We start from the raw sequence: 11,782 nt of genomic DNA, 5'->3' as shown, positions 1-11,782 counted from the left end.
TCCACTGCCCCCCTTGGTCTCCTAGAAGCTTGGACCGGGAGAAGGGTTGAACAGTGACCAAATAAATAAAAACGATGCTTTGTTTTGTTTTGTTTTGTTTTTTTGGTTTTTTTTTTTGGTTTTTTTTTTTTTTTTGAGACAGGATTTCTCTGTATAGTCCTGGCTGTCCTGGAACTCACTCTGTAGACCAGGCTGGCTTCGAACTCAGAAATCCGCCTGCCTCTGCCTCCCAGAGTGCTGGGATTACAGGTGTGCGCCACCACCGCCCGGCCGAGAGTCTGTTTTTAAAAAGTGAGGAAGAGTAATATGTAGAAAGGCAGTGTGTCATGTGTCACCATGCCGGGCATAGTGACAGGCCTGTCACCCCAGTGTTTGGAGGCGGAAGGAGGACCACCAGATCCAAAGTCATCCTCAGCTACATGGGGACCTCCAGGTCAGCAAGGCTGGCCCTGTTTTAAGAAAGGAATGAAGAAGGAAAGATGGTTTGGCATGCAGCACAGCGCCGCTGGTGGAGAGCTTGCCTGGCGTGTGTGAAACCCCGGCACTCGGAGAGACATTTAAGAGGACCAGAAATGCAGGGTCATCCTTGGCTACACAGGAAGTTTGTGGTTAGCCTGGCGTATCTCAAATAAGAAGTGAGGCAGAGAAAGGCAGAGTCACAGGCGGAATTGGTGAGGACAGCGGGCTAACACCGCCCCCTAGCGGTACAGGACAAAATGAGCTTGTTCCCGTCCTAGTTTACTGGCTTGTTTAAGGACCATGCTACTTGCTTATTTAGGGTGTTTATGGGTGATAGAACCGAACCTTGATACTTAGCCCTGGATGGCCAGAATTCATGACCTAAACCAGACGGGTCCCTTTCTTGGACAATTCTGCCGCCACTTGCCCCGAGTGCTGGGACTACATGTGTGTTGGCCCGCTTGGCCATAACTTTTCTTGTTGTTTTTGTTTTGTTTTTGAGACAGAGTTTCTCTGTGTAGCCCTGGTTGTCCTGAAACTTACTCTGTAGACCAGGCTGGCCTCTAACTCAAAGAGATCCTCTTGCCTATGCATCTCAAATCCTGAAGTTAAAGTGCGCATGGCAAAGAAATATACACATACACATGTATATTGTTTACTGTACTTAAGGGAAATAGCAGTATTCATATCGCCGGGATGAAGAAACTTTTTTTTTTAAAGACAGGGTTTCTCTGTAGTCCTGGAAGTCTTGGAGTTTGATCTGTAGACCCAAGCTGGTTTCGAACTCAGAGATCCACCTGCCTCTGCCTCCCAAGTTCTGGAAGTTCTATCAGCAGAACCCAGATGACTACGGTGACCTGCCGTGCCGGGTGTAGTGAGTCTCCTCTACCTCTCTGCTCTCTCCATTTTGTTATCTGTGCACTGAGTGTCTCTTTCCCCAACTAGAAGGTAATCTCACGTCAGACTGTGTGAGACCTCAAGGGCCTTCCTTCGCCTTCTTGGGATTTTGTTCTCTATTCTGTGAAATGGGTAAAAGATAGTGCTTCCATTGGGGGCTGGACACAGCCCAGTAGTAGAGTACTTTCCTAGTATACTCATAAAAACCATTTAAAGAATGTTTCTTAGTGGTGCACGCCTTTATTTTAATCCCAGCACTTGGGAGGCAGAAGCAGGCACATCTCTGAGTTCGAGGCCAGCCTGGTCTACAGCCTGAGTTCCAGGACAGTGAGGGATACACTAAGAAACGCTGTCTCAAAAAAAAAAAATTTTTTTTTTTGAAGAAGGACTACTGAACTCTGGCTCTCTTGACTACAGGACATGCACGGGTAGGCAGGGAGGAAGCTGAGGGGCTGGCCATTAGCTCAGGCCAAGGAGAGAGATAGTGTAATATAAAAGACTCGTGTCCACTGGGAAAACTGGGTACACTCTGCCCTCTCCTCTTGGAAGAATCTGGTAAGAGTAAGAGAGGCTCTCTCCTTGGGGGAGAAGCCTGGGGCTGCACATCTCCCTCCGACCAGCAGGTGTCGCCCTATCACCAGCTGCACTGTGTTTTCCAAAAGCAAAGCCTTTGCCCTGTTCACTCCAGGGCGGGAATAATGATTGTGGATGCTGAGTATGGCGGCTTTCCTGAATCTAGCCGCTCGGCGAAGTTTGAAGCTCAGGCACTGTTCTTGTTCTCAGTACCGGCAGCTGTCGCTGAAGGTACAGACTAGAGGCTGTGTGGGTGTCATGACACTCAGGACACCCCAACACACACACACACACACACACACACACACACACACACACACACACACACACACACGGGGTCACTGCAGCACCTTCAATAGCATCTCCTGGGATCTCTTCAGGGATTCCAATTCTGCCATATGGCACCAAGCCTCAGTTTCTCCTTGGGACCCTTTCAACCCTGGGCCTTCTACTGCAATAGGCTGCACCTTCATCAGTGGTTTTTCTGGACCTCTCTTCAGGAACCCGTTACATAGCGCCAAGCCTCAGCTGTTCCCCATAGCCTCTCCGTGCCTTCAAAGCCAGCGACATGTGGAACACGCTGCTTTCACGGGACAAAGTTTGTCTGCCAGCACAAGGTAGAGCTTTGATCCCTTCTGGACCACGGGTTCTGGATGCTGACACAGAAGATGTCATCTCAGTGATGCTGGCCTCTCCCAGATTACAGCTGACTTCTTCAGCCCCAGCTGGCCAGCGTTAATTGTGCCAGCCAAGCAAAGGTTTCACGTAGTCATGTGTTTTGTTTTGAGACAGAGTCTTACGATGTAGCCCTGGCTATCCTGGAACTCACAGAGATCCACCTGTCTCCACCTCCCCAGTGCTGGATTCAAGGTGTGCATCAACACACCCTGCATTTTAGCGATCCTTAATTCAAGATATCGAATGGCCTTGATAGGGTCTCTAAGGGACTCAAAAAACTTCCCTCTGGAATTTCACGAGTCAGGTGTCCGTCGTTCGCAGTCTCTCTCTGCCTTGCTCTCAGCGTCTTCGAGGATCCCACGGAGCAGCCCTCTGAGGGCCGAGGCCCTCCGTGGCTCTTCCAGCCCAAACATCAGATGCTTCCACAATCCCCCCAAAAAACACTGAATCAGATTCACCACAGTAGACACCGTACCGAGTTTTGCCTTAGTTGGGGTATATATATATAAATATAAGATATATTTATTATATGTAAGTACGCTGTAGCTGTCTTCAGATGTACCAGAAGAGGGCATCTGATCTCATTACAGATGGTTGTGAGCCACCACGTGGTTGCTGGGATTCGAACTCAGGACCTTCGGAAGAGCAGTCGGTGCTCTTAACCACTGAGCCATCTCTCCAGCCCCCCCCCCCCCGGGGTTTATATTGCTATAAAACACCATAATTGCTGGACAGTGGTGGCAAACATCTTTATTCCTGACACTCAGGAAGCAGAGGTAGCAAGATCTCTGTGAGTTTGGAGAAAGCCTGGTCTACAGAGTGGGTTCTAGGAGCCAGGGCTACACAGAGAAACCCTGTCTGGACAAACAAACAAACAAACAACAAACACCATAACCAAAAGTATCTTGAAGAGGAAAACTTTATTTCATCTTACATCTTTTTTTTGTTGTTGTCTTGTTTTTTTCTTCAAGACAGGGTTTCTCCGTGTAGCCCTGGCTGTTCTGGAACTCACTCTGTAGACCAGGCTGGCCTCAAACTCAGAAATCTGCCTGCCTCTGCCTCCCAAGTGCTGGGATTACAGGCGTGCGCCACTACCGCCCGGCTCTTTCTGTGTTTTCTGTCCCTCAGGTTCAGATACTGCCCAGACCCTGAGGACGCCGTCTCCTGTCCACCCGGCTTCCTTACTCTTTCCTCGGAAGTATCCTCCGCTGTGCCTCCAGTTTGGCATAACCCAGACAACACATTTTTTCCCTTGCCCTTCATTTGATAGCTGCTTGCCTTGGGTTTTTTTTTTTTTTCTTCTGAAACTCTAAACAATCTTCTGTGCATAAACTCTGTCTTTTGCTTGACTTGCAAACTTTTCAGAAAAGGAACTGTTCTTGTGCGTTCTGCGTAGTTTCAAGCTCACAGACGGTGGGAGTTGTCGGTTCAGGCTTTTAGGGGCTTCCTGTCTCCACTGTAGGGCTCAGAACGCATCTTCTCAGAAGGGGTCCAGGAAGTTCAACCCAGGGGTTAACCTCCACCCTCAATTGCTTCTCTCCAAAGGGAAGGATCAGCCCGAGTAACAGTCCCGACGGGCTGGGGACCGTGTGGTGACTTATGAGTGGCTGCAGCCATTACAGAGACCAGAGCTTAAGTACTTGCTCAATGACACGCCGCTTAGAGGCACAGAGCCAAGATTTTGACCCTAGGTGGCCAGCCTCCAGGACTGAGGAGGGGCCTTCCCTCCCCTCTTTACTGAGGCCCCTTTGATTGGTTCTGGGCCGGATTTGGGAGCAAGAGCGATAGCTGGGGAAGGAAGCGGAGAGCACACAGGAAAAGACCTGGTCTGAGAGTGGAGGGCGAGGCTAAGGGTTGGAGTTCGGGACTCCTTAGTCCACACTTAGGACTGAATTATGGGAATGCTGTTACTGTGTGACTCTGGGTGGGGCCCCATCCCTCTCTGAGCGGGGCCTCATTCATTATCATATAGAGTTTGGACTAGATCCCGGAGACATAGGCTGGCCAGGCAGATGGACTAGTCGGTTCCCTGGCGCCATGCATGTGCTATTTGCACGGCTGAAACTCTGCTGAAGACAGTCTGGAAAGAGTACACGCACCAGGCTGGGACTCTGCTTTTGTTGTTGTTGTTGTTGTTGTTGTCGTTGTCGTTGTTGAGAGACTCTAATATAGCCCGAGCCTCCAACTGTATAGCCAAGGGTAACTTTGGATTTCTGATCCTCCTGTAGTTGGTCCCAGAGTGCTGGGATTTCAGACCCCCCCCCCCCGCCCCCCAGAACTTACAAGATGGACACGCTTATCAAGCTACACCCAGCCAGGACTCTGCTTTTGAGAATAAACTGTTGGATCTGTATGGCTTGTAGGAGGGAGTCTTTGGCCTCTGGAAGCCCAATGCATTGTGGTCCTCTTACCCCCTGGTGCCTAGGGCGGCACCTGGCTCCGTATCTCCACAGGCCTCTGAGAGCTCCGTCTTTTCAATTTCTCCTGGCTGATATACAGTTCTTTCCCCAAAGTTACAAGACATAGGAATCCCCTTTCCCTCTGTATTCTGAAGAAGTAAGAGTTTTCATGTCTGGGGGGGCGGGGAACGTATCAGCCCAGATCAACAGAGTTTTCCTGAGCCCCAGGCAAGAATTCAAGTCGCAGCGATGGCGCTTCCAAGCTCGAAGACTCGACCCCTCTGAATCTCCACGTCTAATCTTGTGAACGATAATCCAATCTTTCTCTCAGGATTGCCAGGGTTCCTGGCTCAAACTGGGCACTCAAGGAATGGGGCTCTGAAAATTAAGCTTCAGCAGTGGGGGCGGGGTGCAGGACCTGCAGCCAGGCCTATATTTAGTCTAGAAAGGGTGGACCAATCCCGGTGGCCCAGCAGGAGGAGCTGAGGAGAGACTTGTGGGTGGCCGCCCCCGTATCCCCGCCCTCCCGGTCAGCAGGGTCACCTTGGCTGGAGTGACAGCCCAGGGCTCCCTTAGACCAGAAGAACCTGGTTTCCAGCGGCAGGAACCTGTGCAGTGGCTGCGACCCGTGGAACAGCCTACCCGGACCTGGGATGGGCGACACAACCCCACCCCACCCACTGGGCAGTTACCCCTTCCAGCGCTGGCTCTCGGGCTGACGTGGTCTTCTCGTCAAGGTGAACCTGACCTCGGATGGGGGGCGAGTGGGGAGGGTTGTCAGCCCCACCCCCCCCACCCCCCCGCCCCAGCCCCGCGCTGATGAGTGTTGGGGCTGCAAATAGCCCAGCGGAATCCGTGACTCACGAGGCTGGAAATACTGCGCCCCCGCCTTCCCTCCCTGTTCCGACCGCGGCCGCCAACCGAGCTGCTCTGGGGAGCAGCCTGACACTCTGATTTCAGTAGCTCCTGGGGAGGGGTGGGGTGGGGGAATGTAAGGAGCGAGGGCACCCCCTTTTCCCCCAGAACACGCCAGGCTTATAGCTATCCAGCACCCCACCCTGCAGCGGCCCTCCCCCCTGATTCCAATTGGATACAGATCTTCCGAGCTGTGTGAGCTTGGGCCAATCACTTAGCTTCTCTGGGCCTCAGAGGCCTCATTCAGGAGAAAAGCGACATTGTAGCCCTTGGCTTGTGACAGTGCAGAGCACCGTGCTGGGGTGAGTCCAGCTCAGATCTTCCTCTTGAACTAAAGAATGGATCCAAAGCGAAGGGAAGGCGGCCCGGAGACAGGGTGCTGTACGCATTGCTGACGAATAACGGTTTTCTGCAAGCCGGTTTGAGGAGAACAGGCTGCCCCTACCCCAGACATGGAAGCCCCTTAAGCTTCCTTCCCCAGCCCAGAAGTCCTCCCCACACACTCCGTCCCTCCTCCCAGGTAGAACTTCAGGTGGGGTCTCCACAAGTCTGTCATATTGTCCTTTTATTGTGTACAGGTTATAGGGACTAAACTCCCAAGAACCCCTCCCCCTCCCCCACTCTGCCTATTCGGAGGGTCCCAAGACTGCAGGAGCCCCAAGGACCCCAACTAACAGTGAGCTTCCCCCTTTTACACCTGATTTTATACGTGGAGACTGAGTCCGAGTCCAGGTCCCTCAGGGTTAAGGCTGACAAGGGTTTTTGCCCTGGATTTGGAGGCCAGAAGGGATCTGGTTTGGGACTCTTCTTGTGGCCACTGTCTGCAGTTAGGGCATGTGGCTCGAGAGAGGTGGAATGGGGGGGAGTCTCCCCAATACACAGAGGTGAGAGGCTGAGAACCGCTGAGGCAGCGCTGGCTTCAGAGACAAACCTGGGCATCCAACTGACTCAGAGACGCCACCATCTCCACTGGAGAAAAAAGAGATGCTAAGTGCGATTCTAGAAAGCTTTGAATTGGGCTCCAACCAATGGGAGTGAGTATTTAAGGCATAGGATAATGGTGTGTGTGTGTGTGTGTGTGTGTACAAGTCCTGGCTCTTCCTCTTCCACAGAGGATGCTCTCTGCACCCAGGAGTCTGGGGCGCTCTAGAGATAGGAGCCTCGTGTCATTTTAATAAACCCCATCTAGGTACGGGTGTCCTCGCCTGGTACACGGAGTTGTTAGAGACTCAGGGTGACAGGTAGCCCTGGGTTTGAGGCGTCAAGAGTTACAAGGGAGGTGACAGTCATGGCTATCCCTGAGGTAGTCCACCTAGGCCAGAAGCACAGCTTGTGACAAGCTTCTCATTTGCCGGGAGGGCCCTGGTCCCCTGCCCTGCAGAAATGCCACTGATGTCACCACTCTGTTACAGACACTGTGTCACCGTTTCCCCCACATTGATACCTCAGCCCCTCTGTTGTGAACTAAGATAGGGAAGGTCTATCTGAGTGAGGGTCCCTGGACTGCCTTGGATGGAGAGGAGGGTCCTAGTTTGGGGTGGGGGTGTGTGTGACCCGCCAGGGGCCTGAGAGCGTGTGGAGTGACTGGGGCCTGGGCTGAGATGTTCTAGGGGGGCATTGTCAGGGGTCATGATGACCTCACCAGCAGGCCAGTGGGGGAGGAGATGGGAGGAGGCCAGGGGTAGGGAGACCCTCAGATTTTTATCTCCGTCCGGAAGGTCTGCTGGACATGTTCTGTGTGGGGGTGACGCCGCGCCCGGATGGTGAGGCTGCCGTCGTCTCTCAGGGCCGAGGTCACCGAGGTAGGGTCCACATCTTCTGGGAGTTGGCACTTGTGAGCAAAGGTGTTCATGACGGTGCCATCGGCTGCCAGCTGGGGAAGAGACAGCAACTTAGGAATGGCTACCTCAGTCTTAGCCACACCCTGGGTCCTGGTGACGCCAAAAGCAAGCCAGAGTCTCTTCTCTGCTGTCTGTCCTCAGTCACCGCACTTCATGGTGATGGGTTCAGCTATGAGATCTGGCCAGGGGTGTTGGGGTGGCCCAGAGCCAAGGGCTGTGCTGAGGGGCTCAGAGGCATCCTAGGGGTGCCAAGGGAAGCTGGGTATGGAATGGGACTGGGTGGGGCTCAGTGAGGGTTGAGCGTCCGCAGCAGTGACTGGAAGACTGGGACTCTCAAGCCATCGTGGGGGAGATGACGCAGCTGTGCCCTCTGGATCTCCAGGCACCCTGAGTGTCCACCACCAGGGCCACCGCCCTCCCCCCGCGAGCAGCCCAGCTAGCACATAGCGTTCAGTGGAGCCGGCTGGCTGAGTCACTCTTGGGACGTGGGGCTGGCACGTGCATGCAGCCAGTGGCTCTGTCCTCGAACCCCTGGCAGGGTTTCTCAGTGTCCAGCCTGAGTGAGGGGAGCTAGCTGGGCTTGGGGGTGGCAGGAGAGCTTTGGTAAATATCGCTACGAATCAGCATGGGCTTAAGAGCTGGGCAGCCGCTGTCTGTGCTGGCCGTGCCTTCTCTGAAAAAGATCTAGGTCCCCTGAGTCTCTGAGTAAGGTACGTGAGGTACAGGGCGGGTGTGACTCAGTGATAGGGCTTTCTGCTCAGCTGCAGTCCCAGTATGGAGGTGCCAAGACAGGACCCACACTTTTGGCTCTGAGATGAAGGCGAGGGGGAGAGATGTGGTAGGAATGGACTATGCCACCCAGGTTGGGTGTGTCATTGTCACCTCCTCTACCCTGTGCCAGGCAGCTGTCCCTCCTCCACCGTGGTCACCTTCCTCATCTCCTCACTCCCTTATGTCTGAATCACTCAGGTTCCTCTCTGCCCACACCCCAGGATCCCTCACCCATCCCTAGAGGGTCCTCAGGTGCCCTGGCATGGTCCCCCAAAGACAGGTTCTGTGAACCTTAGGTTGGAGAGCGACCTGTACAGGTAGGTCCCTGGCCTGTGAGCCCACAGGGAAAGGGTTGCGGTTTGCCCTGGGTGAGGACAGACAGGGAGGGAACATAAGTCAGGGTACGAAGTCTTAAAAAGACAGATGCAAAGTAGGGCCCAGAGACCAGGCTAGACCAGGCAGAGTGCAGGAGCAAAGGTGGGGACCCTGGGGTGAGCCCCAGGGGTCAGACTCACCTTCTCAGCCCGCACCTCGATGTGGTTGTTGAAGGTGGTGACGATGATGTCTTCAGGAGAGAAGTCTCTCATGTCCACTGTAAACTCGTAGGCATCCCCGAGGGTCTTGATGCTTCCTTGTCCCCCAGGACGGGCTGTGGGCAAGGCTGCTGTCTAAGCTGGGCACTGAGCAAAAGCCTGAGCCTCAAACCCCCAGGGTCTCTGCTCTCCCAGACAGCAGCCCCTCTCCTCCCTCTTGTGCCTACCTTGTCCCTGAGGGATAGAGTGAGGTGAGCCTCGCTCAGTTCAATCTATGTGCATGCAAGTCCCCCCTTTAGCAATCTGACCTAGACCTGGAAGCACTGAGGAGCCAGTCACCCCTCAGTCCCAGCATCACGCCCCACCAGGGCTCCCTGGGACGTGGGAGTGTTTGATTCTCCTCTCACCCCCAGGGTCTCAGGTGGTTTACCTATATCTATATCGTAGCCACATCTGTCTTGGTGGCCAGGTCTATCTTGGCAGCCACATGCGGCTGTGACCATGCGGCACCTATTCCTGGCAGGTGGGATGGCCACAGCATGCTGGAGCGATGGCCTGGAGCAGATGTCCCCCACCTGTGCCCCTCCTTTCCCTCAGCCCGAGCACTTGCCTGGGAAGGCCAGGGGCTCCGAGTGGGGTAACATGAAACTGCCGAAATCGTCTGAAAACATGCTCAAGGCCTTCTCCATGGGTGGGTCCTGGGCTGGAAGGGCACGGGAGGCCGAAGAGGAGGAGGAGGAGGAGGAGGAAGAAGAGGAGGAACGGAAGCTTCTCTCCGCTCTGAAGGCGGAGGAGGTCCGATGGCTCATTCACAGGCAGCAGGGGCCCTGTCCAGGCGGGCAGGGGCTGGGCTGGAGAAACGTTGTGTGGGTGCAGGCCTCCAGGGGAAGCGTGCCTGGGCCCCTGACTGCCAGCGCTTTATAAGGCCCAACTGTCCCTGGGCTCGAGGCCAGCCCCTTGTCTGCTGGCTAAATTTAGGCCTCTTGGTGGCTCAGAGGGGCCTGGAAATCTTCTTGGGAGAAACGGCTCTGCTGACAGCCCGACACAGGAGGGCAGGGTTGGAGAGCTGAGCTCACCGCCTGGCATTCCATGCTCCCTCAGAGCTCCAGCCCCAAGGGCCTCTCTGTACCTGCCAGGGCAGGGGGTGGATCCTGCCCTGTGCCTGACCCCAAGACTTTATGGTTTGCTGGTTCCTTCACTAGCCTGGGACCCTACTGTCCTCTTGTACTGTGCCTCTCAGGGCCTGTGCCTCTCTTGTTAGACTCCTGAGGAGAGGGTGTTTACACACAGGCCCCCTGAGGGACTCTGTGGAGCTCCAGGGCCAGCTATCTCTTAGGGAAGGCTGAGAAAGCCCAGGGAGGGGAGATAGAACGTGTGGGTGACCCCTGTCAGCTCCCACAGGGGCTGCTGATTCTTTACCTCAGCTCCTCTCAGGACCATAAGTGGCAGAAGAAAAGAGAACCTGGCAGCTGGATGGGGCTGTGGGGAGTGGGTGGGGTGGGCCTAGCTTCAGGGAAAGGGCAGATAATTCTATAACTGTCCTTTCTAAAGGTCTGGGAGGCAAAGTCACTGGTAACAGTCTGCTCTACCTCAGGCTCAGAGCTGATGTCTGCCCAGGGGGGTGCTAGTCACATGATCTCACATCCAGGTAAAGGAGAGTCCCCGCAGGTCTGGCTTCCAGGGTGTCTCTGGCCACTGCGGTCCCTTCCCAGCAGAACCCTCTTTGATCTTCCATAGTTCGAGGCTATAGCTTTTAGGCCAGTTTCCAGACCAGGAAATACAGCCTCCTAGGGAGGGAAGGCTGAACCTAAGTCCGTTGGACTGGCTGGGACTCCATCCAGATGTGCCAGACCCCTGTGTCCATGAATCTCCCTTGAGAAGAAGCCCAGACTCCGTGATTCTGGGCCGGAAGCAGAAGCAGGGGAGACTCCTTCAGGAGGGGACCGGGCTCTCGGTTCCTGAAGCAAATTTGGAGTACAGTCCTCCAAATCTTCACCTTCCCATATAACCACCTCCTCTCCCTCTCCCAAGGAAGCCTCTGCTTTCTCCACCCCACACAGGGCTCCTTCTGTTCAGAGTCTCCCCCCAAGACCTGGCAGAGTGACAGCTTTTATGAATTCTGAGACCTCTCTGTGGTTTCCCTCATCCCTAATCCTGAGAGGTGAGAGGTTCACCTGTCTCTCTCCATCAACCTGCGGAGTTCCTGAAGGGGTGGGGACTGTGCTTCTTGTCTTTGGCTTCAACTGCATCCCTGGTGGTTTGTGAAATGAGAACAGGGTGGGGCACAGCTCGGGGACAGAGAAACGGCTAGAGATAGATCAGTCACCCCCAGATTCCTGCTGGTGCTTTAGACTGTGTTGCCCTTCCCAGCTGAAGTGTGGCTGGCAAGGCTTCAGAGACTCACCAGTAGGGAGGTGAGATGGAAAGAGGTGGGGGGTCAGGCGGGGGACCCCTCTGGAGAAGCCCGCCAGGGACACGAGAGCCACCAGCTAAAAGCAGACACACTGTCATAGTGCTGAGGGCCTGAGTCACCGCTGCTGGGTGTCAGCCTCTTTACTGCCCCACACCCGCCCACCCACTATTCCCCCTCCTTCCCCCACATCCCGGAGGAGTCATCCACATAAATATTGCGTGCTGGCTTCAGAGGCCAGGCAGGACCTCAAAAGGTCACCAAGGTCATTCTCCTGACACCAGGCAAGCTCCTCTGTCAGATCAG

At 54.5% G+C, this 11,782-nt stretch overlaps 1 protein-coding gene and 1 long non-coding RNA gene across 2 annotated transcripts; one reads left to right on the top strand and one right to left on the bottom strand.

The window, feature by feature from the left end:
* The first annotated feature begins 2,072 nt into the window (after nt 1–2,072).
* LOC127680162 (uncharacterized) lies at nt 2,073–3,940 on the top strand. Its single transcript, XR_007976940.1, has 3 exons — nt 2,073–2,160; nt 2,430–2,546; nt 3,736–3,940. It is a non-coding gene; the product is annotated as an uncharacterized LOC127680162 (long non-coding RNA).
* A 3,644-nt stretch (nt 3,941–7,584) lies between these two features.
* Nucleotides 7,585–10,506, bottom strand: Hspb7 (heat shock protein family B (small) member 7). The gene is made up of 3 exons (XM_052177938.1): nt 9,677–10,506; nt 9,049–9,182; nt 7,585–7,794 (listed from the first exon to the last, which is right to left on the bottom strand). Exons 1-3 carry the CDS (start codon nt 9,873–9,875, stop codon nt 7,615–7,617), a joined length of 513 nt encoding a protein of 170 aa, XP_052033898.1. The 5' UTR covers nt 9,876–10,506; the 3' UTR covers nt 7,585–7,614.
* Between the last annotated feature and the right edge of the window lie 1,276 nt (nt 10,507–11,782).

Source organism: Apodemus sylvaticus, chromosome 3 (genome assembly GCF_947179515.1).
Source record: "Apodemus sylvaticus chromosome 3, mApoSyl1.1, whole genome shotgun sequence".
NCBI classification, from domain to species: Eukaryota; Metazoa; Chordata; class Mammalia; order Rodentia; family Muridae; genus Apodemus; species Apodemus sylvaticus.
Note: the sequence above shows the minus strand (reverse complement) of the source record. Positions and strands in the feature narration are given on the sequence as shown.